This window comes from Panthera pardus, unplaced genomic scaffold, assembly GCF_024362965.1.
Source record: "Panthera pardus isolate Hobbes unplaced genomic scaffold, ASM2436296v1 HiC_scaffold_12, whole genome shotgun sequence".
Taxonomy (NCBI): Eukaryota; Metazoa; Chordata; class Mammalia; order Carnivora; family Felidae; genus Panthera; species Panthera pardus.
Window position 1 is genome coordinate 2,526,642 of NW_026526677.1, and position 27,199 is coordinate 2,553,840.

Consider the following 27,199-nt stretch of genomic DNA (forward strand, 5'->3'; position numbering starts at 1 on the left):
CCATCACCATCGCCCCGGAGTGGCTATCACGACGGCTCCCGAAGGAGCTTCCCCAGACGCTACACGGGCGCTTCAAGTCTACCCTCCGGAGCGGCGTGGCCGTCACGGGGCAAGGACCTTGGGGGACCGGGGCGGCACAGTGGGATGCGGGGCTTCCGGGCCGCAGGGGCGCACGGGCACCGCGGTAACTGTGGCGGCTGCATCCGAGTTTGTCTTGAGGAAACAAGCAAAACACAGGTCAGCTTTGAAGCGGCCACGGACGAGGGCCAGAGCGGCTATCAGTCTGGAGGTCTGGCTATCGGCCCTGATGCTGAGATCAGACGAGAAGGCTCCCGGGCTGGAGGCGCACCTGCGGTGACGGACCTCACGGCGGTGACCGTGTGGAGGGGACGCCCGCCACCAGGTCAGGTTGTGGTTCCGCCCAGAAACACGCCGCGGGAGGGACCCCTACTGTTCGTGACAACGTCACTATGTTGCCATGCGGTTTAGACGGATCTCTCATCCGCTTTTTCCAATTTAGAAGGCTGAAGTCTTCCTAAGACATTTCCCGAGACCACACAAACAAGAAAACCAGGTACTCCCTCGGCACAGGTAGTAAAGCAAACACCACAGGGAATGAGCTGCATTCCCGCCACGGCCTCGCCCCTTCTCCGCCTCTCCCTCTCCCTGCCTCTCCTCCTCTCCCCAGCTCCTGCTATCGGATTTAAACCTGCCTCACCTTCCTCCTCCTCCGCTCAGGTGTGGCCCAGCTCCTCCCCATGAGCCGTGGGAAGGGTACCTGCCCGGCCCACCGGAGACCCACAGAATCAGAACCTGGGGGGTGGGCTGGGCTGGCAGCCCACTGCCCCAGGGCCTGCAGACCTCAGTGTGCATAGAAGACACCCCCCGCCAACCCCCCCCCCCCCCCAGCTTGCGGAAGTGCGGACCCCTCTGCCTTCCTCATAAGCTCCCAGACCAGGTCTGTTTCTGTTTCCAAGATGAGCCTGGGCTCAGGCGTCAGCACCCCTCCTCCACACACACCCCCCACAACTGCCCTACAAATCACGCCCTCCCTGCAAACCCTCTGCTGGCTCCCGGGTTGCCTGCCTGCAGCGCTCCTCCTCCTGGGTCCCCTCCACTCCGTCTCCCCCCCGGGATGCTCAGCTGCCCAAGCAGCCCTCAGAAAGGGGCCTGGACAAGGCTTCCCAAACGCATCCCTTCTCCACGTGATTCCAATGTCGGGGAGCAGAGAGGCGTGTGCACCGTGCTCCCCACCACCCAGTCCCAGAGCCCAGGGCACGGCCACCATCCCCTACTGGGCTAAAGCCTGGGTGCTCTGCTCTCAGCCCCACACCACCCACGCCCAGCGCCAGCCCTGTCCCCCAGCCCTGCCTACCTCTCAGGCCAGTACGGCCACGGCCCCCACTGTCCTCCTGCCCCACCTCCACGTGGGGGAGGGGCAGATGATCTTTCCCAAGCCTCAGGGTAAGACCTGAATTCCAAAGGCATGCCCAAGGCCCTGCGGCCCATCTCCCGGCCCTCCTCCGCCCACTGGCCTCAGAAACTTTTGGGAAAGCTGTGCCCTCTGCCAGGACACTCACTCCTCATTCTTCCTCTGGGCTCAGCCTCCATCGTCCTCAGGACCAGAGTGTCAGGGGCTCACCGGCCTCCCGTCCTCCACCTCCAGGCTCTCCTGGCCTACCAGCCCACAGCTTGCTGCCACTGCTTCCGTGTGGAGCCACCCCTGGGGTCCCCACATGCCGTCTCGCCCGGCGGATGGCTGGCAGAGAAGGGCACGCCGAGGTCTGCAGCCTGGAGAGTCGCGGAGCCCGTGCTCTGAACAAGCTGGCAGTGCTTGGGCCACCAGGCAGCACACGCTCTGGGAAGTGACCGGTGGGGGGGGGGGGGGGGGGATTTCCACGTCCCGCAGAGGCTGTGAGATCCTCGGTTCCAGCCCACCCTGGCGCTGACCCGCCTCAGCAGAAGGGGCTCGCCCTTCACTGCTGTCACCCAGCCCTCTGCCGGATGGCTCGCCCTTGCTCGCATTCAGGGCTCCGGGGCCCCGCGGTGCCGAGCAAGGCAGGCGCTCCATGCGCGTTCGCGGGGTAAATGGCAGGTGACAGATCCATTTAAGCAAACCTTTTTCAACTGCTCAGTGACACTTTTCCACCGAAACAGAAGCTATAACGCTCTCACGTGGCATTGCACAGACCTTCTGGTGATTAGAAGCACAGTCTGCTGCCCAGGTAAGCGGGTGCCGGGACACCGGAAATGGCTTAGTTTCTACCCCACGGGCACCTCTCTTACAACTTTAAAGAAGTAAATACCGGGAAATGTGAGTTCACAACTGAGCTAATAGTTGCAATCTATGAATACACACGTTCCGTTTTTCCTTGGGAAACCCAGCAGCACGTTGCCTTGATCTTATCTGTCCCGACACGCTCTGGAATTAGGACCCTCGCTGTTATTCTGAATGGAATCGGACAGATTATCATCAAAGGCAGCACGGGATCATGGTTAAGATCCCCACTGTGGTCTGAGATAGACCACAGAAGCCTGGCTCTGCCTCTGGCTGTGTGACCCCGGACAAATCACTTCACTCCTCGGAGCTTCAGGACTCTCGCCGGTCCAGGAAGAGAAGCGCAGCATCTACCCCAGAGTCGCTCTGAGGACCAAAGGCCGGGACGGGTGCATGCAGACCAGGGCCCGGAAGGCGTGCAGGCCGAGAACAACGCTACCTACGTGATTATCGCGAGGACCCTTTGCACTGCATCAAAAACGGAACAGCAAGTTGGACCTCATGCAGAGCCACCAGAGGCTGTGAGTCTGCAGGGTGAGGCCTCTGAGAGGAGCTGAGTGCCCCCAGGGGTCCTCAGAGAAGAGTCACCCCCCAGGGGTCCTCAGAAGAGTCACCGGAACCTGGGAGGGGCGCGCGCCTTCAAAACACAAGGGAGAGGCCGTAAACCCAATGTCATCATAGGGGACCAAACAGATGTCCTGAACCACCTTAGGGAAGACAATCTGAAATGGGAAGAATATTCTAAATGAGGGTCTCTTTCAAGTCTGGGAAGATGGTCACTTTTGACGACTCTAACCTTCAGAACAAAAACCTTTCGGGAACTGGAAACCAAGCACATCTACAACTCTGGCACCTAATATAAAGCCCTTTCCAGTTTCATTTTACCTCCAGTCTCCTCAGAGGGTGGTCTTAGGGTGTTGTCTTTGAGGGAAGCCTGGGGAACAGGTGGGGGGGGGGGGCGGCAGTAAAGGAAGTACAGGTGAGCTGTGCCCTGGGGCCAACCCCTGGCTGGGACATGTGGTCCCAAGGCACAAGACTACAAAAATCTATCAGTGGTCCAGACATCCTACCGAGGCCAACTCCTATCAAGGCTCCAAAACCCTCAAATTCTAAAGCAATTAAAGGAAAAAACCAATGAACCAAAACCACACTTTCATTAAAAAAAAAAAAAAAAAAAAAAAAAGAGTAAAGGGGGCGCCTGAGGGGCTCAGTCGGTTAAGCACCTGACTCTTGATTTCAGCTCAGGTCATGATCCCCATGGCTTGTAAGACGGAGTCCCGCGTGGTTTATCCAGCCCCGTGTGCTTGGGGACTCTCTCTCTCTCTGCCCCTCCCCCACCTCTCAAAAATAAACTTAAAAAAAAGAAAAAAGACAAAACAACAGAAGGCAAGACAGCAGCTCTAGTCTCAACCCAGACACACAGCACCTATCCTGTGCCAGGCGCTGTTCTAAATCCGTCGCTAGTAATGACTCCTTTAGGGGCCCGCATCCTCTGCGGCCGTACGCGTCACCCCTCTGTGCTGCGAGAAAGGGGCACAGCTGGGACCCCAGCCCAGCCGGACCGGCTCTGCGGTCAGGGCTGGGAAGCACGATGCTGTTTTACGGGAGTCTGGGTGGACACCTGTCCGAGGGCTGTCTGGCGGCAAGGCAGGTGGGGGCAGTGCTGGAATCCAGGCACACCTGTTGGGTGACATCCAGCGGGCCTGGTCTGTGGGCACTGGTGTGGGACAGCAGCCCCGGCACATGGGTGCCTCTCACATCGCTGGGTTTCCCCACTTTGAGCCCCAGAGACCTCAGGAGCAAAGAGGAGGACTGGGGGCCAGGAAAGCCTTGACCAGCCTACACTGGGGGCAGGCCGGCAGACTGGCATGTAATCGTCACCAGCCAAGAGCATAAGAACTTCCCGAGGGAAGTTTGCTCCAGACTTAGGAATCCTGGTGACAGTCTCTGGTCTTGCCAGCGGCTACAGCCTTGCGAGCCGGACGGTGGGAGAAGATCCAGTGCTCTGCGGAGGTCTGCCTGTGGACTCACTTGTCCACCCGCTGGTGGCATCGGTGACCCGGGTGGGCAGAGCCAAGGCTGCTCCCTGAACCTCCGCGGCGGCAATAAAGTGCGGCAATAACGCTCCGACCACGCAGATCCCAATGACCACTGTTTGCGGAGCCGCAGATGAAAGGCTTCGTGAAACCCCAAGCCTTTCATGTGTGGGGCCGCGTACCCCCGGCGTCTTCCGCCCACCCCCGGGTTGCTGGCCGGCTGGGCGCAAATCGCAACAACCCTCGGGCTCTGCCTGTCCCCGGAGCACAGCTGGGGCTGGAGGGGGCGAGGTCGTCCCGGGCACAACCCGAGGAGACTGAGGCTGAGGAGGGGGTGGCCGCGGCGCCGTCAGGAGCCAAGTCGGGTCCCAGCGAAGTGCGGACAGCGCAGGCCCAGGCCGGGGGTCGTCCCGCCTGCCCTCCCCGGGGACCAGCCTCCCTCGGGCCCGCGGTCGCCCCCCGCTTGCCCTCCCCGGGGACCCGCCTCGCTCCGGCCCGCGGTCGCCCCCAGCCTGCACACCCCGGAAACCCGCCGCCCTCAGGCCCGGGGTCGCCCCCCGCCCGCCCCGGACACCCGCCGCCCCCTCAGGCCCGGGGTCGCCCCGCTTGCCTCCCCGCGCGCACTCACCCTGCTCCCCAGAGGAACCTGACATCGTAGGAATTACAAACCAGCAGCCGCGGCGCCGGCTTCCCAGAATCTGATGCAACCACCGCCCCGGAAGTCCCGCCCAGCTTCCGGCCAACCTTCCGGGACACGCCCGGTCGCTAGGCAACCGCCGCGGACCCGGGACGCCGCCGGCTCAGGGCATGCTGGGAGTTGTAGTTGTTACAGCGCCGCGGACGTCCTTCCTCCTTGGGCATCCCCGGAGCTACCCGTTCCGTGTCCGGGCCCATGACGAGGCCCGGGGCCAGCCCGGGCGCGGGGCTTGGTGGAGGTGTGTGTGGGGTTGGGGTTGGGGTGTCAGGGAGGAATGTTGCAGTCCCGCCTCGGGAGACGGGCATCAAAGACAGATCTCATGCATGCCTGTTTAAGTTGGCATTGTACCCAGTGGTGTGGGGACAGGCCCTTGCCCACCCCCCCCCCCCACCCCTATCCCGCCTCCCCGAGACAGGAATGTGCCGGCCTGGATGGAGGACTAGTTCGAAGGAAGCTTAGAAGATGGGATTCGGGATGGGTGGGAAGTGCCTTCCAGGTAGAGGGTACTGTCCTGCAAAAGAACCCAGCAGAAAGCACAGCCCCTGGTAACTTGAGCCTTAGCACAGAAGGTGCTGGAGCAGCCCTGGCAAGAGGCGGGGCTCCAGGCACAGGCCATCGCTCGGACCTTTTTGAAGCATCTTGTAAGCAAGGTCAAGAAGGGCACTGACCCCTGAAGGGTTTAGACAGGACAAGGCATGACTGTATTTGTGCTTGAGGACTGTCATTCGATTGCCAGGTGCTAGTGGAATGAACCCCGGAGAGCCAGAGGAAAGCAACGCCCGAGGCCTTTCAACAGTCTGTAGGAGAGCGAATGGTGGCCTGGATTGGTAGGGTGAGTAGACAAGCCTGGGAGAGCCACAGGAAGCAGCAGACACTGGGGTGTGGGAGGGAGGGTCAACGAGAGACTTGGTGGCATCCCACCTCTGAGAGGACACCTCAGCTCCTGAACTGGGTGGCTGTAGCAGCATTTAATGAGGAACTGGAAGTCGCAGGGCTTGGTGCTGGAAGTGTGCAGGCTAATCTGGCGAGGTCTGGGGCGAGTGAGGAGGGCAGGGTGGAGATCCCATTCTGAGGCCACTGACATTCCCAGAGCCCCTCCCTCGGGCAAATCACATCCTTGGGGTCCGTTCCTTCCCCTGTGCATGCCTTCCCCTGCTAAAGATATCACACCCAAGATTGTGTACCCACCAGAAATAAAAGGAAATGCTACTTAAGACAGGAATTTTATTAGGTAAAAATAAAGAACAAAATGTTGATATCAGTAACTTCACAAAATTTTTTTTTCAGGCTTATTTTTGAGAGAGAGAGAGAGAGAGAGAGCGCGCATGAATGGGTGAGGGGCAGAGAAAGAGGGAGACAGAGTCTGAAGAATTCAGGCCTCTGAGTGGTCTTTTTTTTTTTTTTTTTTTTTTATGAAATAGAGTTTTTTACGAAATAGAATTAAAAAGTTTTTTAGGAAATAGAGTTAAAAACAATATGTAACCTCCTTTCAACCTGCCCAATCTAAGCACGGATTAGCTTAGAAACATGGAGTCATTCGCTCTCCCTGAAAATAAACAAACGTTAAAAAAAAAAAATTCTTTAACATTTATTTTTGAGAGACAGAGCGTGAGCAGAGGGGCAGAGAGAGGGGGAGACACAGAAATCAGAAGCGGGTTCCAGGCTCCGAGCTGTCAGCACAGAGCCCGACGTGGGGCTCGAACCCACGAACCGTGAGATCGTGACCTGAGCCGGCCGAAGTTGGACGCTCAACCGACTAGGCCACCCAGGCACCCCTTAAAAATTTTTTTAAAAAGCAGGCCGGGGTCTAGGCCTCCGGCTGAAGCCCTGAGATGGTCTCATGCAGCTGCCGGGTACAGGTTCCTGGTCACTGAGCTGTTCACACTCACAGAGCACTCAGTCACAATGGCACCCCGTTCTAGGTCCTGGGGACATCGCAGTGACTCGGACCCGGTGCAGGCCATGGCAGAAAAATAGTCAAACTCTCCTGGCCTCAGAACCCAGAAGAGGGCTGAGGAATGCGAATCAACTCGACACAGTAAGTGGATCCCTCTGGCAAGAGTCCACAACTTGCTAGAATCCCCAGTCCCCGCAGGACGTCCCCACAGGCAGTGTCTGAAGCTCCCGGTCCCTTGCAGGGAAACACTCTTGACTGGCACGTAAAACTGACCTCCCTGATGGAAATGTTCCGTAGAAATCAATTCAGAGAACGCACACAACTTCACCTGGGACTCAAACAATTCCTAATAGGATAGACCTGGGCAAGAAGATCACGTCCAGTCCATTTGAAGTCCTGCTTGAAGGCACAATCCAACGCCAAAACTTCACTTTAGTCGGAGGTCCCTACATGCCTGCCTAAAATACCTTCGGCAACTAAGTTGTTTATAATGTTTTGCAAATACATTTGAAGCCCCAGTTTATGGAGGGCAGCCAGGAGTTTAAAAACAGAAGCTTCCTTTCCCAGCTTCTTTCGCCACGTAAAGAGCATCCTGTGACGCTGCTCCATCAAATTGCCTGGATTCTCGCATTCGCAAGAGTCAATGTCCGTCTCATCCAGACCAATCAGCCTCATGAACATCTTCCAGTCGTTTCCCATGCTGCTCTTTACAAACTCATAATGGATGGTCGCGGTAGCTGCAAGAGACAAAGCCAGAAAGGAAGACGGTTACATTCCTGGGATGACCACGTGGCACCTGCTGTCGCTGGGCCCTGGGAGTAAGGTCACGGGTGGCCCCACCGTCCCATTTTCCCGGGGCCGGGCCCCCCCCCCCGCCCCCCCCACCCCGGGCCAGCACACCACACCTAGGACATGGGAGGTCTTGTACTGGGAAGTGATCAGGCCCAGGAGCTGGGAGACGGCGGAGGCTGGGCCACCTCTGCCACAGCTTTTGCCCCGCAGGCGCCCTGCCTGTAGCTCGTTCCTCGAGCCCTTGAGCCCGAGCCCGAGCCCGGGAGGAGCCGAGGGTGGGGGCAAGCAGGAAGCTGTCGGAGAACGCAGTCTGCTGTAGTCCACCTGCCTTCTCTCCCTTGACCCCCAGAGAAAGGCTATAAGACGGTCAGGACAGGAAGGCCTTCTGGTGTCAGCTGGGGACCATGGTTAGGGTCTGAGGCCTGGGGCGACTTCTGTAGCCCGAGTTTCAGACTGTCATGTTTTTAAACCCGTGTGCTGGGGCGATCTTGCAGAACCATTAGTGGAGGGGATACAAAAGCACCCGACGTGCAGCATGTCTCCTAGCCGGGGGGGGGGGGGGCCCTACCCATCCAGGAGCGTAGAAAGCATTCCTGCTGCCCGTTAGTGTTTCTTAAACACACGAATGGGTCATAAGATCAAAGCCTGATGAACCCCGCAAAACTCATGTTGGGCAAATGCTGTTTCCCCTAATGCCATTAGTGGCAGTGAAAAAGCACGGGTCGAGCTGACAGAAGGTCCCACCGCTTCATGCAGGCAGGGGTTCCCGGAAACAAGGCGAAGCCCGGTCACTCACTGTAAGTGAGAATTCAGATCACGTACCTTCTTTGGAGTTATCCTTGACAAAATATTCCTTTTTGTATCGCTGCGAAGAGAAAGAAATAAAATTGACCCAGGGCAAGAAACCCGTGTCTGAAACAGAAGCACGATGTGGTGGGAGGGAGCAGCAGGGTGGGGGCAGGTGTGGCTCTGCGAACGTGAGGTGGCCTTGAGGGAGCTCCCGACGGGGGCAGAGAGCTCACAGCCCACTCGTGTCTCCCGGCCAGTGGTCCCGGGACACGCCATGCCCCGGGCCGAGGGACAGCACGGTGTTGCCGCTGTGGCACGGAGACCCCTGCTCGGGTGGGCAGGTGACAGCTGAACTATGTCACCGGGGGGGATCCTGTCCCGGCCCAGATAATACTAACAGGGAGGACACTCGTAAATGCAGTTTCCTAGTCGCGGGCGATGCCAGTGTGTGCGAGCACCGCACAGGTGTCCGCCCGAGAGCGACCCCCCGGGCCTCCCGCCGAGACGCACGAGGGTCCTCACTTCTGTACCTGACTCCCCTCAGAACTCTTGGAGAATCTGGAGTCATAGACCGTGTCCCTGGAATGACGCCTAACGGCACTCGACCCAGGAACCCAGGCTCCAAAGCAGAGTTCCTGACCTCCCTGCACCCCCACCACAGCCGCCCAGGGTCCCGTGATCTCCTCCCTGGGACCTCGTCCCGCAGCTCCTTGAGGACTCAGAAACAGACCCCGGTCAGGCCCCAAGTGCTGGCTCTGGCCCCCCCTCTTCCTGAACAGTCCCCCTCCACTAGTGCCACTCGGCAGGTATCTGCCCAGCTTGCCAAACCCTATTCGGGTGTCACCAACTCCAGACGGGCCCGCACATCCCCGCAACAGAGGATGGGGGCTGCTGCTGTCCTCCGAGGGGGAGCGCACCGGACGAGGCCCGTCCCTCTCTCCCATGGTCCCGCGACCCGGACGGCACGGCTGGCACACGGGTGGTGCTCGGCCGAGGTCCGCCGCGCGGAACGAGACGCGCGCTGCGCTCGGGAGGCCCTGGTGTGCGACACCAACGGGCCGGGCCTCCTCCTTCCTGCCACACCCCAAGCGCGGTACCCGGACAAGGACACTCTCGGAGACTCGGCACCCACCTCCGTGTCACGGTCCCTTCGGACAGCAGGTCGGGTTGGGGATCGTTAGGGGCTGACCTGTGCCGCACCCCCTGCCCCCCCGCAAACACTGAGGCCCAAACCCGTAAACACTGACCGTGTTTGGGACCGGGATCGTTGCCCGCAGTAAGCTTACGAGAGGGTTATTGGGGTGGGCCCTATTCCAAGGCGCCCCCCGTCCTCAGGAAAAGGGGCGCGTTGGACGCGGACTCGTACACAGGGAGACGCGGCCCTGAGGGTGCAGGCAGAGGTCGGGGCGATGCCACTCCAAGCCAAGGAGCCCCGAAGGCGGCCAGACACCAGCGGCAGCCGGGGGGAGGCCTGGACCAGACCATCCCTCGCAGCCTCAGCAGGAAGCAGCCCCGCGACGGCCTGTTCTTGGACTGAGACGGCAGGGTGTGCTGTTTAAGCCGCCCCAGGGCACTCCTACAAGACGGCTGCGAAAGCTCGCACGTTAGCACTTAACGCGGAGCTCTGCGCACGCGAATGCCCGCTACGCACGGGCTGCGTCATCACCGGGACCCACGCAGACACTTCACTCACCTCCTCTAGACTCTTGAGCGAAGGGAACGCCTGGGTCCCGTCCTGGGGCTCCGGAGCGGCAGGAGCAGAGGCTTCTAACGTCTGTTCCTGGACCACCGGGCTTCCTCCGACCACCAAGGCCTGCAGCTCAGGGCTTTCCTCGGACTCCCCTGAGGGCCCCGGGTGGGGCCTGGCCTCGGGCATCAAGGCCAGGCTCTCCTCCTCCGCAGGCTGGGTTTCTGTGCCGGGGGCCGGGGGCGCCTCGGGTCTCACCGTCTCGAGCTGCGAGTTGCTTCTCAGTGGCTGAAGGGCAAAGTCGTTTCTCTTGGTCACAGAAGCCTGCTGCACAGGGGCTTCCCAAGCCACTACCCGGGGCGGGGGTGGGGGGGGACGTCAACTGCCTGACGATTACGCGGGAAATGTGCAGTTTTCGAGAACACCGCATGGGGCGAGCTCCCTGTTCTGCCACCGGCTGCTTGGGAGGGGTCCCGAGACCCCCAACCCAAGCCTGTGGTGGGTGGAAAGTGGCCCCCGCCCCAAGATATAGGCGTAGGTCATTTTATTGCACTTTGCAGGTATGTTTTTTTTTTTGAGAGAGCGTGTGTAGGTGGAGGAGGGACAGAGAGAGAGAGAGAGAGAGAGAGAACACGAACAAATGAATCTCAGGCAGGCTCCACGCTGTCAGCACAGAGCCGATGCGGGGCTCCATCTCATGAACCGCGAGATCGTGACCTGAGCCGAATTCCAGAGCGGGATGCTTAACTGACTGGGCCCCCCAGGCTCCCTGCCAAGTACGATTCTTCACAGATGAGGGCTCGTGGCGACCCTGCCTTGAGCACATCTGTGGGCGCCATTTTCCCGACCCCGTTGGCTGACTTCGTGTCTCTGGTAATTCTCGCCGTATTTCAACCTGTGTCGTCATCACCGTATCTGGTGACCTGCGATCCGTGAGGACAGCTCACCCGGACCTCAGAGGGTGGTTGGCACTCACGATAGAATGTTTAAGTGAGGCGTGCACGGTTTGCGTAGACGAGGCTATCACGCACTGAAGAGACCGCACTACGGGACACGCAGAACTTTCCTACGTGCTAGGAAGACTGGCTTTCCCGTGCACTTGCTACACGGCAGCGGTCTGGAACCGAACCCGCAGCGTCTCCGAGATGCACCTGTGTGCCTACGCTCTAACCCCCTGGTGCCCGCAAATGGGACCTAACTGCAGGGGGGGTAGACACTGGATTAGCGTGAGCCGTAACCCGGGGCGGAGTGTCCCCAAGAGGAGACCGGCTCTGAGATGCACAGGCAGGTGGGGAGCAAGCAGACAAAGACGGATGCCTCTAAGCGCCCAGCAACCAGGGTTCCCGGCCGCCGGCCTCCCCCAAAGATGCAGGGAGGGGCCCCCCACCCCCCGAGGGCGTTGGAAAGAGCCAGCCCCACAGAGGGGCCGCAGACACGCAAGCCACGAGCTCCGTGATGCGTCGTGACCTGCTTCGGCAGCCCTGGGACCCACACGCAGAACCCCTCTGCCCCTCCGTGCCTCGTTTTCCACTCTGGTCCCGACCAGCACATTCCGGGGCTCTGTCCGCTGAGGCGCGTGCGGACGCCCCCACACAAGGTGCAGCAGACACAGCCGAGGAAGGGGCTGCCGCCTGCCCCCACCCCCGCCCCCGCCCCCGCCCCGGGCATCTTCTGGGACTCTGCGGCCACCAAGGCCAGCAGCTACCATCAGGCAAACCCCAGGGCAGTACTCACAAAGACGCCTGGCCCGTCCGACCTTCCTGAAGACCAAAGAGAAGAGAAATGACCACGGTTGGTATCAGCGGGGACAATGACTTCCGTGAGGAAAGGAAGCGCCTTGAACTGGCAAGAAAGCACACTTACCCTTCAACAATCTGACGATCGGCTGGTAGGAGACCCGCACACCTGGGAAGGACACAGGAGGTGAGCGCCACCTGGGGGGCTTTGCCAGCACCCGGGCACCGCCGCCCACCCACCCCAGGAGCCCCCTGCCGACACAGCACCCGCCTCGCCCTGCTTCTTGGCCGACAGCACCCCAGACACGGCATCCCCAGCCGGTGGACCTGAGACCCTGGCCTTAAGACCCGTGTGCCAGGGAGCAGGCGGCAGGGCCCCCGTGCCACAGCCCGGAGCTCAAGAGCGCGAGTGAGAAGATGAGCACAGCCGTGCTCCCAATGGACAAGTCCCCGGGGCGCCTGGGGGGGGCTCTGTCGGTTAAGCGTCCGACTTCAGCTCAGGTCATGATCTCACGGTTTGAGGGTTCGAGCCCCGCGTCGGGCTCTGTGCGGACAGCTGGGAGCCTGGAGCCCGCTTCGGATTCTGTGTCTCCCTCTCTGCCCCTCCCCCACTCATGCTGTGTCTCTCGCAAAAACAAACACTAAAAACAAATACGATTTTTTTTAAATAAGTGAAAAAGTCCCCGTCAGGGACCGCTTAACCCCAAGTGTCCACTTCTGAGCTCCTGCTGAGCTGGCTTCTCCAGGACTGACTGACACTAACTCACCTTTCTTCTTATACCAATAAACACCGACGACGACGGCCACGGCAAGAATGACGCTCACGGTCACCCACGGCACGAGGAACTCAGACCCACGTTTGTTTTCTGGAAGGAGACAAAACAGACGCTGTAGCAGGGTCAGGCACACCCTCCTCATTCAAGCCACGTGCTACAGAAAGGCCCCGAGCCCTCTCCCACGGATCATCATCTCGAATGTCCCCAGTGGGAGACAGGAGAGGCTCGCGCCTCCTGTGTCACGGACGAGGACCCCAGGCTCGGGGGACCTGGGGCCCCACGCAGGGGGCCGGAAGCAGCAGGAGGCGTACAGGGCCAGGGGGGCGGCTAGGGGTTCTGGTACCCAGGCCGGGGCTCCGGTGTGAGCGGTCACAGCTGGCAGCAGGAGGCAGGGGACGGCCCGTCCTGACTGGAGCAAGGCCCACCCACGGTGGCCGGAGGGACAGGGCAGGTCCACCCTGGGGAGACATCTGGCATGACCACTTGGGTGTCCTGGTGTCACCCTGGTGAGACCACAGCACCGACAGCACTCGTGGACACAAAGACACGGCGGGGGGCGGGGGGGGGGGGGGCAGGGCACACCCATCTGAGCCCTGGACCGGCAGCCACCCGCACGTCATTGGCGTCAGCAGCCGGTGCTGGGAAGGACAGACGATGGGGCACAACTTCCGCATGGTGCTGCGGTTTGACTCAGAGATGTTCCTTATTCTCAGATGAGGCCCTTCCCAATTTTTCCCGGTGTTAAAATATCCTTTCAAAGTGCACGTTACGTGATCAAAATCTTCCGTGGAAATCAACAAGCCGATTCCGCAGTGTGAACTGACACACCAAAGACCGTGCGGAGAAGGACTGGGGGCCCCGGGCCTCTGCCGGCAAGGCCTGCGGGTGGGTGTGGCCCCAAACCGAACAGGAGGAACTGCCTTCACCACCCAGGGACCCCAGGGCAGGTGGGAGGGACTGTCTTTTCCAAACACGGTCCTGGGTCATTCGTGTGTGCGTGTGGGAAAACACATCGAAGCCTGACCCCCTTACCCCACGGCATGCGGAACACCGATCCCAGGCTCATCACAGGACACAATCAGAACAGGAAAAGAGTACAGCTTCTGGCAGGTCCCGTGAGAATCTCAAGGTGAGCAGAGCTCTCGCACACGGGGCACAATAAAGGGACCTCGTTCAAGGAAGAGCCCGTCCCTCGGGAGACCCCTCAGCGTGAATAAAAAGGAATCCTACCCTAACTTCGTAATTTCCAACATTTACAAACACAGTTGACCCTTGAACATGGGTTTCAACCGCGAGGGCCCGCTTACGTGTGGATCGTTTCTACAAGCAGTAGGGCGCCGTAAACGTATTTTCCCTTCATTCACTGAACGCCCTTTTCTCCCCTCCAGTTTACTCTATTGTAAAAACACAGCACACGGTACAGACAAAACACACAAAACAGGGGTCAATCGACCGTTCGCGTCACTGCTAAGGCTTCTGGTCAACAGCGCACTGTTCGTAGTTAGGCTGTCGGGGGGATCGAAAGTTCTATGTGGATCTGACCGCGTGGGGCATCAGCGCCCCTCACCCCGTGCTGTTCAGGGGTCAGCTATGATTATCAAAAGTGAGAAACAAACCTGCCTGCGACTCAGTATGAAGCAGGCATGTCTCGCACAGGCCCTTAGCACAAGAGGGCGCAAGGCGGGGGCAAGTCACAGCTTGTCACCAAGGATGCTGTTTACTCAAGACGGAGGTCTATGAGCGGTGGCCCGCGGGCACCCAGCCCACTACAAGTACGCTTTTCTGCAAGTACGTTTTTGATGGCACCCAGCCGAGCCCATCTGTGTACTTACCGTCTCGGGCTTTTGCTTCAGTGGCAGGGAGGGTTGAGGAGTGACAAGAGAGACCGCAGGGCCTGCAAAACCTACGCTTTTTACCTTTATGGGAAAGGTCTGCTGACCTGGATTCAAGACATGACCTCAGGGGGCACCCGGGGGTCTCAGTCGGTTAAGCGGCCGACTTCGGCTCGGGTCACGATCTCACGGTTCGTGGGTTCGAGCCCCGCGTCGGGCTCTGTGCTGACAGCTCGGAGCCTGGAGCCCGCTTCGCATTCTGTGTCTCCCTCTCTCTCTCTGACCCTCTCCCGCTCACGCTCTGTGTCTCTATCTCAAATATTAAACATTAAAAAAAAAAAAGAGAGATAGATGAGCTCAGTTCCTTACCTGGACGCCCTGGATCAGTTTCTGTGGCACAAACCGTGTTGCTGGTAGCATTGCAAGGTGACAGGACAACGCCAGGACATCTGAAGGGTGAAGAAACCCGGAGCGTTACTCCTCCCTGCCTGGGCGCGGCACGCAACGTCCTTCCCACCACCCACAGCTCCCACGACGGCCCGCCAGCCTTCAGGCAAACACTGCCTGGCATCTCCCGGGCTCTCTGGCCCAAACTGGCTCATGGAGAATAAGAGCGTCCTATGCTGAAGAGCCTCCCTCTCTGTTCCTGGACAGAGCTGTGTGTGGCTAGGAGCACTGGCCCTACTGCAGCTGGAGCCCCATGCCCATCGAGAGAGAAGTTAGGCCAAAGAGGAAGCACGTGGAGAAGGGGACAAGCAAGCAAGCCCAGAGAAGCCAGAGCCTGGATCACACCAGACCTGAAAGCAGTCCTTACTTTGGACTCGCCAGGTGCAGGAACCTGAGTCGTATCAGTTCACAATGTGCCTCAGAAACCGGACCTGTTTTAAACGGCTTTGCCACCGTACAGGTCTCCCCACAAGGCCCTCCCCAAACCCGCGCCCACCCAGAACCCCAGAAGTTGACCTTATGTGGACACAGGGTCTTTGCAGACAGAAGCACTTCACAGTGAGGCCGTGCCAGACTTCAGTGGGCCTAAATCAAGGACCGGTGTCCTTGGAGGAGGGAACTCGGACTGGGACAGAGAGAGGCCGTGTGCAGATACCGAGACACAAACGCGAGAGGTGACCTCGCAGAGACAGAAGCAGACGGAAGGTAAGCGAAAGAGCATCACGGAGTGCCCACAGCGTCAGAGGCTGGAAGAGGCGAGCCAGGGTCCTCCCCTAGAGCCTGCGGAGGGAGCACGGCCCTGCTCACACCTGGGTTTCAGGCGCCTGGTGAACAGAGCTGGGAGAGAACACACTTCTGTTGGTTTTCTTGAAGCTGCCCAGCTGTGGCACTTTGTTACCACAGGCACAGGACGCCCACAGGGGCCACAGGACCCCCACGGGGACAGCGGCCATCCCGCGCTGCCGCAGGGCGCGGCCCTACCGTTCTGTCTGCCTGGACTGCTCTTCCCCCAGAACCCTCTATGGCTCCCTACCCTCCTCGCCAGGCCTCTGCTTGAGAGCCTGGTCCCCTCCCACGCCCTCTACCCCCCTCACCCCTCACGGAGTCCTCACTGCCTGTGGGTTTGGACTGTCTCCACCACCACTGGGAGCCTGGGGTCTGTACTACTGGGAGGACAGGAGGGGCCCACGCCTGTGCCCCCAGGACCTTGTACACCGGAGGCAGTTCTCCACGCAGTCCACAGAGTTGCAGTAGAAACTCCCCTTTCTGCACTGACACTGCCGGTCGCTGGTGGGGGAGCACTTGGCCACCACCTCCTGGTCTCCTGGCGGGAGAGGGTCGCGGGTCAGCAGGGGCGGACGGGAAAGTCCCTGCCCACACCGGGCCGCGCCCAGAACCTTGGTCAAGGGCGCCGAACCGTCCTCAGCCTCCCGACTACGCAGGGGCGGAAAGGAGCTAACAGCCGGCCCTCACCCCTGCAGCCTGGGCCGAGGGGCCGGGGCCAGCTCCTCAGAGAGAGCCCGCAGCGCCCCTCACCTCGTCCGCCCCACAAAAGCACACCACCACCACGTGTCCCACACGAGCAAAACCTCGGGGCGAGAACGGCATAGACACAGGGCCCCCTCCGCCGGCCAGCGAGAACCACAGCGGCCACGCTGACGACCACCCTTCCAGAGCCTTCCGCCGCGCTGGATGTCAAAGAACCGTACTCGAGATACAGATGACGATGAAACACGACCACACTCGCAGCTCGACGCCACGTCCAGACCCGCACCCGGGTCCGGTCCCTCCACGGCGTCACTCCGCTCCCACGCTTCCAAAACCCAGACGGGTTTGGCAAGACACGACGCAGGCGGGATCCCGCCGCGCACGCGCCGGGCCGGCTTCCGCGGCTTCCTCCTGCGTGCACCTGCTTCTCGGTCAGCGGACGCTCGGGTTGCTTCTGGCTTTACGCGACTGCGAACCCCTCCCCACGACCCAGCACACACGGGCAAGAGCCTGTCCAGGTCTGGATCGGGACGCGGGGCGGGTGGGCAGCCCCAACTGTGTGCGGGGTGTGCGGACCCTGCTTCTCCCGTGGGGACGGAGCGCTCGCTCGCTGTTCTCGGTCCCCGCGAATGCTGGGCATCCGCAGCGACGCTCCGTCCGGCTGCCAGAAGACAGCACGTCCGTCCGTCCCTCCACGCCGGCGCTTTTCGCGATGGTTGCCGGCGCTCCGTGCCCCATCTCCTTCACCACGTCTGTCTGTCTGTCTGTCTGTCTCCACTCGAAGCGTTTTTCCAAACCGTACGACTGATTTGCTCCAGGTGTGAATTACGCGTGGGCTGTGTCACCAACAGATTCTGCCCCCTCGCGGCTTAACTTTCGTGCCTCGCGACAAAACGGGAGCTGGGTCGTTCGACTGCCGCCACGTGTACCCACCTTGACGTTATGGTGTAGGGTTTTCAGAAATCCCGTAAAACGTTCTGTCGCTGCCTGGAAGTCCTAAGTGCTCCTCACGTCCTCCTCTCAAAGAAGTACTTTTCACCTGTGGACCGTGAGGTGGGAGGAACCACTCGTGGGGGCAGCGGAAGCTTCCCGTCCCGCACCGAAGGACAGCCCGCGGTCCAGGCCAGCGTCGTTTGCAATCCGCCCCTTCCCCCCGTGGACGGGTCGGTCGCGGTGCCACAGGCCACTTTCCACATCCGCGGGGCCGTCTTCCCCTTTGTGCAAATCACGCTGTCTCCGTCGCCTCGAAATATGACCACGCGGGAGAGCCCGCTGCGCTCTGCCCTCTGCCGGAGGGTTTCGGCGATTGTCCGCTCATCGAGTTCCACGAAAACCCTCGTGAGGGTTTTGTTTTGTTTTGTTTTTTGTAAATAAAAAACCGTATATTTAAAATATACGGCACGCGTGAGGAGTTGCTACGTGCTGTTGGGAGTTTCACTGCGAACACAGCAAATCTGAGAACCGTTTCACAGAGAACCGACGTGTCTTTAAAACGTGGGGTCCTCCCATAGTCTCGTATTTCTCTGTATGTTTAGATTTTCCAAACTTGTTTGTTCACGTAAACGTGTTATACGTCCTTTGCTAGATTTATCTCAAAGGATCTTATTTTCTTTGCCTTTGCTGATGCAAATGGTTATCTTTTAAAAAAATTACATCTTTTAAAATAATCCGTTGCTGATATATTGAAATTCAGACAAAGTTTTGTAGATAGTTCTCGTATACAGCACCTCTAAAATCCTGCTGCCCTGTGGATGGAGATTCCTTAACCACACACACACACACACACACACACCACACACCCCGTCCCGATAAAAATACGTGTTCACCTGTAGTAACTCCCTCGGGGCGAGGCCCACAGGCCGAGTTGAAAGGCCAAGACCCCACTGTGCCCACTTACCCTTCCGGCACTGGATGCACCTCTGGCAAGTAGGCTCGCCATTAGGGAAGGCGAGGAAGGTGCCGGTTTCACAGACGCGGCACTCGCCGGCGGTATGGTTCGCCCTGCACGGTTTGAAGACGTACTGGCCTGTGTGAAAGGGAGGTCGCGGAGGTGAGGAGGGGGTTCGCAGCAGACCCAACCCAGCCCCCGAGGCCTCCCCTCGAGGAGGACCAGCCCTCACCAACCACACCTCCTTGGAATGTTCTGAATGGACACTTGGCCACCTGCGTCTGAGAAGCCGGGGACCTGGCGCCCCTCGGCTTTCGCCGGCGACTCCCGGCCCACGCGAGCGGAGGGCTTCGACCACACACGCTGGAGGTGGCCCGAGAGCCTGACAACGCCCGTGTGCCTGCCCCTAGCGCCCCGGGGACCCCGGGCTGATTTACAGGGAGCACTGGCGGTCTAGAGACCGAGGGCTCTGACCAGTCCCAGAGGAGCCCCCCTGGTCTAGCGCTTGCCTCGTGCAAAGGCCGTAGCGGAGTCAAATCACGCCTCCCTGGGAGGAGGGGGCCACAGCCCTCACTCTGCCACCAGGCTGAGTTCACCAGGTTTCCAGCTGGGCCGGCTGTGTGCAACCTGTTCCCAGCTGAGCCGTGTGCGTGTGTGGGGACACGTGCACGCAGCTGTGGACGCACAGGTGTGTGTGGGATATACAGGTGTGAACGGCCCAGGTGTGGATGTTTGGTCCCTGAAACAGGAGCCCTCCAACGGCCGAGGGTCCCGGAGCAAAGGAGGCACAAGTGGGGGGGGGAGGGGGGGTGGTTACAGATGGAGACGGTGGACGCGTGTGGAGGCCCCCCAAAGACACCGTGGATGCCAACGCGGGCACATCTGTCTGTGTGCGTGGGGGCGGCAGGCTGACCGGGTTCCCCACAAAGGAGGCCCGGCTGCCGTGACGGTGACTGGGCAAGAGGTGAGGTGGGCCGGGGCGAGGACACAGCAGGCACTCGGAGCCTGAGGCCCGCCATCTGCCTTGTGGGGCTAATTGACAGCATCCTCACGAGGGTCACTAAGGCTCCACGGACGTGTCGTGCGTGAGGAGGGTGCAGGCCCGGCCCTGGTAGGACTTCCCTTCCTCAGGTGTCCACAGTCACCCCGGCAGGAGGGCAGACAGGAGCGTCCAGCCTGGGGACGCACCCCCACCTCTGCCCCCCCCACCAAAACAAGCCCACAGCCCGGTTCACGGGAGTCCCCGGGGCGTGGATGGGGCGGGTGGGCGGCTGCCCAGGAGAGGTCCGCCCACGCCAGCCAGCGGGGATCCCCCCACCCCGGGCAGCCCCACAGGCCCCGGAAGGTTCTCTGGGACTCACCAGCGGGGCAGAGCCGGCAGCAGAGGTTGCTGTCCTCCGGCTGGTACTCGGTCACGTCACACGGGGCCACGCCGAGCGCCACGTCCACCTCCAATCAGAAAAGGGAGCAGGCGTCATCAAGAGGGGCCATCTATAGATGGGGACCACGCATCCTCTGCCCAGACACACGCGTGCAGTGAAGCACACGGCCACCTCCCGGGGGTGGGCTCCGCTGGGGGCTCACGAGCTGGGACCTTCCCTCAGATCTGTGAATTCTGCATTTGCACACTTGCCTCTTGGTGACATTCCCCGTCACCCCCAAGCTGCCACTCACTGCACGCCCTCAGACACGCAGACTCTCGTGCCGGACCGTGCTGACGTCACCCCACCGTCCCTCGGTGAGTCTGCCGTCTCCCGTCCCCGTCTGCGTCCCACCGGCCATGCTGGTCCTTCTACAGGCAGAGCTCTTAAAGGCCCCACCTCGCCAGGCTTTGCCCTTCTGACCCAACCCGATTGCTCAGAGAGGACATCAGCCGGTGTGCGCGTGTCGCACCAGCACCGTATTCGCATTCGCTTTCTGCATCTCTGCCGTGTGGTTACGATCCAGCTTTGCGCCCATTTTCTCGTCCCCGGGCTTCCCGGCTTTTGCTCCCCCGACTCCCCGTCTCCACATCCCTTCTTTCCTTCCCCGCGCTGGGAAACTGATTACATTCTACTTCTTGTATTCACAAGGAGTAACAAAACACTACTTGGCCAGGCGTCAGGAAGAAAGCTCGTCGTGCACACACCGCGGTGCCCACGATCTCCGCCAACAGCCCGCCAAGGCAGGCTCGCGACCGTGAACAGAAGCGCGTGGGAAAGCACGGTATCGACCCAGTTGCAAAGCCGCCCAGCTCCAGAAGAGAAAATGCTAACTTGACCTGCACTGTCACCGAACTCAGCATCGCCGTGAGGGGACACGTTGACGTCACGACTGGAAGAGACACCCCAGTCACTTCTGTGCCATTTCTGCCCAAAATGCCAAGCTGGAATCCGTTCACGACAAGCCGCCCACACAGACCCAACCCGACCCGAGAAATGTTCTGCGGGACGAGGGCTCAGCACTCCTCTGCGGCGTTAAGGTCACAGAAGACACAGAGGACGGAGGAGTCTGCTCGGGGACGTCCGCGGGACGGCAGACACAGGCAAGGGCACTGCCCCGGCCCTCGCCCCCACTGTGATCGGGGCGCACACGTCACCCCCCGGGGGGCCTGGGCGGCAAGCACAGAAGCCGGTGCTATTTTATTTTCTTTCCGTTCTTTTCTGAGCCTTTCGTTTTTGTTTTTAATGGGCTAACACACGCACCACCCCTAAGAGTGACCGTTTGTTAAGTGTCCGGGACGCCCGTTCACATTGTTGTACAACCATGAGAACTACTCTTCTAACTCCAAAAGTCCCAAGTTATTTCAAAAGGAAACCTGAAAAATTAAAAACTTTTTTTAAAAAGAAAAGGAAAAAAAAAACCTCACGACAAGAGCAAAGCAGCTTTCCTTTCTGCAACACCCTGGTCACGAACATAATGGAGGCTGTTTCCTCTATGGCTGGGGCTCCCAGTTCTTCCGGCACCGGGTCCCTCCCCTTCCCCATGGTAAACAACACTAAAGGAAGTTGTGTCCCCCACCACCACCACCACACCCCCATCAAGGCCCCCTGCCTCCGCTGCCATCTGCCCAGCATCTGGCACTCAGGATGCCAGAGCACCAACTCCCTGCCCCGGAGCATACCGGACGGAGAGGGGGTGGTTTCAGCTGGACCGGTGGTGGCGCTCTGGGGGCCCCCGGTACATGCCATGACCTTGGGGGCTGGGACACAGGCGGGGAAAAATGTAGGCTCCTCTCCCCACCCCCCGCCCCCACCATTCAGCCATCAACGTAAACACTGTGTGATGCAATATTTTAAGACATGAAATCAGCGAAGAGCTTGCCAGCTTTTGTGAATCAAGTTTTTACTAGAAACGGGGTTGGAACCCTAGGATGTGAAGCACGTGGGCAGGCTCAGGCCAAGTGCAGGGTCCCATTCTTTGTTTTCATCTCAGGATGTTTTTGCATAGATTTTCACTCTTCAAAAAAAAAATCACATCAAAACATTCTTCACCCCGTTTCCTAAGTTGTGTCGGTGCCTTCATAAATTGGACACCAGACCCAAGTGCCCGACTCAACTCCTCGGGCACCTGCCTCGCAGATGACGACAGTTCCCGATCCTCCCTCTCCATGGCCCACACCCCCATGGCGCTCCCCCCAGCCAGGGGTCCCCCTCCTGGCTCCAGCAGCCCTCCCTCTCTGCCCTCCCTCAGGCTCCAAGTCCGCTCCAGCCCCTTCACTTCTGTGCCAGGAAATCCCTAAAGAATTTCCCGCTAGACACGCAAAGCCACGTGGGAACCACGACCGACCGGCATTTGCGAACCCCCAAGGCACCGAGTGGACGAACCCCGAAAAGCCTGCAGGCAGCTAAGGATTTAAGTTAACAAGAACATAACACCCATCTGACGTGAGCGTCTTCTTCCCTCGGACCCCAGCCTCACAGAATGGAAGGTTCTGGGAGGGGCTGCGGAAGACTCCGGAACCACCCCGGCCCCAGCCTGCGGCCTGCTGTGAAAAGGCACTGGAAGGGGCCTGAGAACCCTGCGCCCAGTGGCTGTGATGCAGCCACGTGGAGGAGGAGAGAGGCCTTTCCGCTGCACCCCTGAAGGCAGGCTGGCGAGCTCATTCCAGAAGGTACACGTGCAAAAGCGGATAGTGTATAGGACCAGAAGGCGGTGGAGGAAAGTACCCTGAGAAAACACTAACCAACACGTTGTGATGCAAGGCCAAGTTCACTGGAATAAAAGGCCCTCTCCTTTTGCACAGGGAAGGAAGCCGTCGACAAAATGAGTGGCAATCTGCTGAACGGGGGAGATCCTTGCACACGATGCATCCGATAAGGGGGTGATCCGAAAGACAGAACAGCTACAACTCCGTAACAAAAAGACAAACGCAAATGGGGGGAGAGACTCGAGGAGACATTCCTCCAACGGAGACACACACAGAGGGCCAGCACACGCATGAAAAGATGCTCAACGTCACTCACCGTCCGGGAAAAACATCCTGGCACACGTCAGAATGGATAGGATCAAAATGACAAGAAGTAACAAACGTCGGTGAGGATGCGGAGAAAAGGGAGGCCTTGCGCGCTGTTGGCGGGAACGCAGATTAGGGCAGCTACCCTGCACAACGGTACGGAGGGTCCTCAAAAGCGGAAAGGACAACCACCGTATACAATGCAGCGATTCTGGTTTTGGGGCTGCACCTGAACAGAATGTCGGAGAGACACGTGCACCCCCACGTTCGCCGAAGCCTGATTCACAACAGCCAAGAGGTGGAAACAACTAAGTGTCCATCAACAGGTGGATGAAGATGTGGTGTGTACACGTGGGGAGACAGACACACACACACACACACACACACACACACACACACACACACAGTGGAGTATTACTGATCCGTGAAAAGGAGGGAAACCCTGCCATCTGCAACAACGTGGATGGCCCCAGAGGGTATTAGGCTAAGGGACGTAAGTCAGACAAATTCCTTCAGATTTCGCTCAGACGTGGAAATCTCAGAAATAAACGAACGCCATGCAAACAGACTCATCCATACAGAGAACTGGCGGCTGCCAGAGGGGAGGGGGATGGGCAAAACTGGTGAAAGGAATCAGGAGACACAAACGTCCAGTTGTAAGTCACAGGGAGGAAAAGCCCAGCCTAGGACGGAAGGGGCAGCACGGGGACCAGACACGGTCATGACCGTCGCGCGATACCTATCAATGCGTTAAGTGCTGACCCGTTGCGTTACACCTGAAACTAACATGATGCCGTAGCTCAACTACTATTGTGGAAAGAAAAATTCACAATTAAAAAAAGAAAGAAAAAAGAAAAGGCTCTCTGGATAAAGCTTTTCAGCCGTTAAACGGGGTCCGAAGGCATCGCCATACAGACTTTATTCCCGGCACAAATGGCCCCAAGTAAGGAAGCTGCTAGCAACCAGCGGGCAGGGCCTACGACAGAGAGACAACGCAGGCCAGTGGGCCCCCGCGGTCCTCATTCTGAATGCTCCGAACAAAGCCTGGGCACTGCTTACTACACCTGGCAAGTGCAGAAGCAGAGGCTGCCCCAGGGCGGAGGGCCTTCAGAGGTCTTAGGCATGAATGCCCACAGGGCAGAAAACACCAGACTGAACTCGGGAATTTCACCAACGCCTCAAGCTGGCACACTGGCCATTATTTAATAAGAGTACTAAAATCAGAAAAGCCATCCTTTCTGGGGCAGAAAAACAGCGACGCTGTAGCCAAACTGGCTTCAGGGAAGGCACTAGGTGCGGAGAGCCTGAGGCCTGCCTCCCTGGGTCCCGAACAGCTCGACCGGAGCGGAGCCGCGACGCCAAACTTTGAGAACGCTGGGGGGGCGAGGACCCCTAGCGGCCACACGTCCCAACTGCACACCCCGATGGGCCGCTAACCTCGGCGGAAAAATCAGTCTCAGCCGCCTGCGGTTTGTTTGCAAACCTAACCGCTTCTTGTAACACTTGAAACGGGCTGTGCACCAAACCATTCCTGTGCGGATGCTAGGCCGCAGAAAATACGGCCAAGGAGATGCACCGAATTAAAGGCCGGAATCACTGAAGAAAATTCGAGAATCCCCCCCCCCTTGCCCCCCGCCGCCGTTTCCACATCCGTGCGCGCTCCTCCAGCTGCTCGCCGATCGCCCGGCACATCCGACGGCGGGCCCAAACTCGCAGTGTCCCTCTCCAACGCCTGGCTGCCACCGGGGTGCGGCACCGCCGGCCAGGGCGCACGCTCGGCCACACAGCTAAGCACGCCCCCCGCGGCCCGCACCAGAACCCAGCCGCCGGGAATTCCCGGATTCCTCCACCTCCCGAAGGAAGACACACGGTCTTCCCGCACCTCTCCGCGCGCCGCCCCACCCCCCCGGTCTGCGCGCCTCCTCCCCGCCCCACCCCCCCCCCTCCCCGGCCTGCACTCCCCTCCCCACCGCCCTCCCCGGTCTGCGCGCCTCCCCCCCGCCCCCCCCGGTCTGCGCGCCTCCCCTCCCCCCCCCACCCCGGCCTGCACTCCCCTCCCCACCGCCCTCCCCGGTCTGCGCGCCTCCCCCCCGCCCCCCCCCCGGTCTGCGCGCCTCCCCTCCCCCCCCCCCCACCTGCACTCCCCTCCCCACCGCCCTCCCCGGTCTGCGCGCCTCCCCCCCGCCCCCCCCCCCCGGTCTGCGCGCCTCCCCTCCCCACCGCCCTCCCAGGCCTGCGCGCTACTCCTCGCCTGCCCCCCCCCCACCCCCTCCATCTGAGCGCTCGCCTCCGCGTCCGCTCCCGAGGATGCCCATGCCCGGGCATGCCCGCGCCTCCGCACTCTTCCCCGACCCTTCCCCCGTGCCTCCCCATCCGCGCCGGGGGCACGCCCGCGCCTCCGGACCCCTCCCGACCTTTCTCCGCGCCGGGGGCAAGTCAACCGCCTCCCGACGCCTCCCCGAGCCTCCCCCGGCTTCTCCCCGCCGCCGGGCCCTACTCACCCAGGCCGCGAGCGGCAGCAGGAGGGCGCACAGCCACGGGACGCCGCGTCCCACCGCCATCCCGTCCGCTCCACGCTCAGGAACTGAACGGAGCCCGTGGTCCGTCGCCGACTAGAGGCGGTCGGACGACGGAAGGGGCGGGCGGACGTCACCTGACGGGAAGCCCCGCCCCGCCCGCAGGCGTCACGTAGCCGCTTTCCCAGGGGCGAAGGTGGAGCCGGGCTCGGCCGCCTGGCCCTGCGCCCGGACTACCCCGCCCGGTGGTGAGGTGGTCAGTGCCTCGGATTTCCTTTTCCTTATGAAGAAGTCGTCCCTACCGTGGAAAGTGACCAGGGGGCCCCCGGGAGGGACCCAGCCGGCCTTTGCGGGGCCGCCCCACGCGGGCAGGTTCAAACGGTGGAAATCCATTCCCTCCCATCCCGGAAGCCGGAGTCCAAGATCAAGACGCCCAGGGCGGTTTCCCTCTGAGCCTGTGGCGGAGACCCTGTTCCAGGCCCTCTCTCCCAGCCGCCAGCGGGTGCGGCAGACCTGGGCGTTCCTCGGCTTCTAGAGGCATCACCCCGGCCGCCTCGGTCGTTCTCCCCGCTGCGCGTGCCTGTGTCCAAGTTTCCCTCTTATGCGTTACGTTTTATTACGTTTTCGTTCTGGTATAGTTAACTTGCAGGGTTATATTAGCTGCAGGGTTATATTATATTCGGTAGAGTGGTTGGCCAGCGCTCATCACTATCCCCCTCGCCTCGTTCGTCCGCGCCCCCACCCACCTTCCCTGGGGAGACCACCTGTTTGTTCTCTAGATGAGAGATTTTGTCTCTCTTTTTCCCTGTTCGTTTCTTTTGTTTCTCAAATGCCACAAGTGAGTGAGACCTTATGGTATGTGTCCTTCTCTGACAGACTTACTTCACTGAGCCATTTTCCCTCCGGATCCGTCCACGTTGTTGCAAATGGCGAGATTTCATTGTTTTCAAATTTCCCCTTTTTATAAGTGTAAGTAAGGGTTAAGAGCTCTTATAGACCCCAGAGCTCGGGTCAACTAGAAAGGATAAATCAGACCCTAAAAAAGACCTTAACCACATTGTCCCTTGAGACGGGCGAAAACTGGGTCGATGTCCTGCCTGTTGCCCTTTTGCGAGCGCGTCGTACTCCATTTGTCAAGGGATTTTCCCCTTATGAAATTTTATTTGGCAGACCTCCACCTATCCTGCCGAGGCTAGGAGACGACGTAACGGAACAGTTGGAACGGGACCGCTTGCTGGCCTCACTCGTGGCCCTGCAACATGTACAAAAGGAAATAACCAGGGCCTTCGCTCATCCTCCTGTTCTTCCCCACCCCTTTCAACCAGGAGACTTAGTCCGGGTCAAGAGGCACGAGCCTAAAACCCTGGAGCCGCGCTGGAAAGGACCGCACGCACACCGCGATCCTGACCACGTCCACGGCCGTGAAGGTGGATGGTGTCCAAACCTGCATTCATCACTCTCAGGTTAAGAAAAACTGTGTGAAGGCGGGAACACCCCAGACTGATACGGAAGCAGATAACGAACGGCAATGGAAGGTCCCGAGGCACCCAGAGGATCCTTTAAAGCTAAGACTGATGCGGGCATAATAATAATAATTGTCTGGGTTTGTATAATGGTAAGCGTGGGGGACTGTATGGGATTACCTCCCCTGTCTTTTTTGGCCATACCAACGGGAACTCAGGGACACTGTCACGGGGAAGGTGATAGCATCTAATACCTCTTCCACTGTGCCTTGTTTTCTGTTTGATTTATGCGACTTGGTGGGGGCCTCATGGGGGAATTTAGTTCCTAATTATAAACAGCCAACGGGCTTCGCTGCTCCGGTCCCCGAAAACCCCTGTATGGTTACCTATGGATGTGGACCCAGGGATCGAGGACAAAAATTGGCTGACATACCAGGGTTAT

The 27,199-nt window shown here is 59.8% G+C and overlaps 2 protein-coding genes across 3 annotated transcripts in view; both read right to left on the bottom strand.

Moving 5' to 3' along the window:
- The window catches only part of CARS1 (cysteinyl-tRNA synthetase 1), a 44,459-nt gene extending 39,413 nt beyond the window's left edge, over positions 1-5,046 (bottom strand). The window contains exon 1 of one of the 2 annotated variants that reach the window (XM_019415296.2): positions 4,943-5,046. In XM_019415296.2, coding sequence (XP_019270841.1) covers positions 4,943-4,967 — 25 coding nt within the window. In that variant the 5' untranslated portion in view covers positions 4,968-5,046. The remainder of the gene's footprint in view (positions 1-4,942) is intronic. The other variant, XM_019415297.2, reaches the window with a different exon arrangement.
- A 1,270-nt stretch (positions 5,047-6,316) lies between these two features.
- LOC109246925 (tumor necrosis factor receptor superfamily member 1A-like) lies at positions 6,317-25,416 on the bottom strand. Its single transcript, XM_053899323.1, is given in 12 exon segments — positions 6,317-7,645; positions 8,523-8,565; positions 10,183-10,548; positions 10,551-10,562; positions 11,911-11,936; positions 12,040-12,081; positions 12,680-12,778; positions 14,890-14,969; positions 16,174-16,291; positions 18,353-18,481; positions 19,705-19,792; positions 25,280-25,416. Coding segments are annotated over 12 exon segments (1,368 nt in total). The 5' UTR covers positions 25,340-25,416; the 3' UTR covers positions 6,317-7,340.
- Between the last annotated feature and the right edge of the window lie 1,783 nt (positions 25,417-27,199).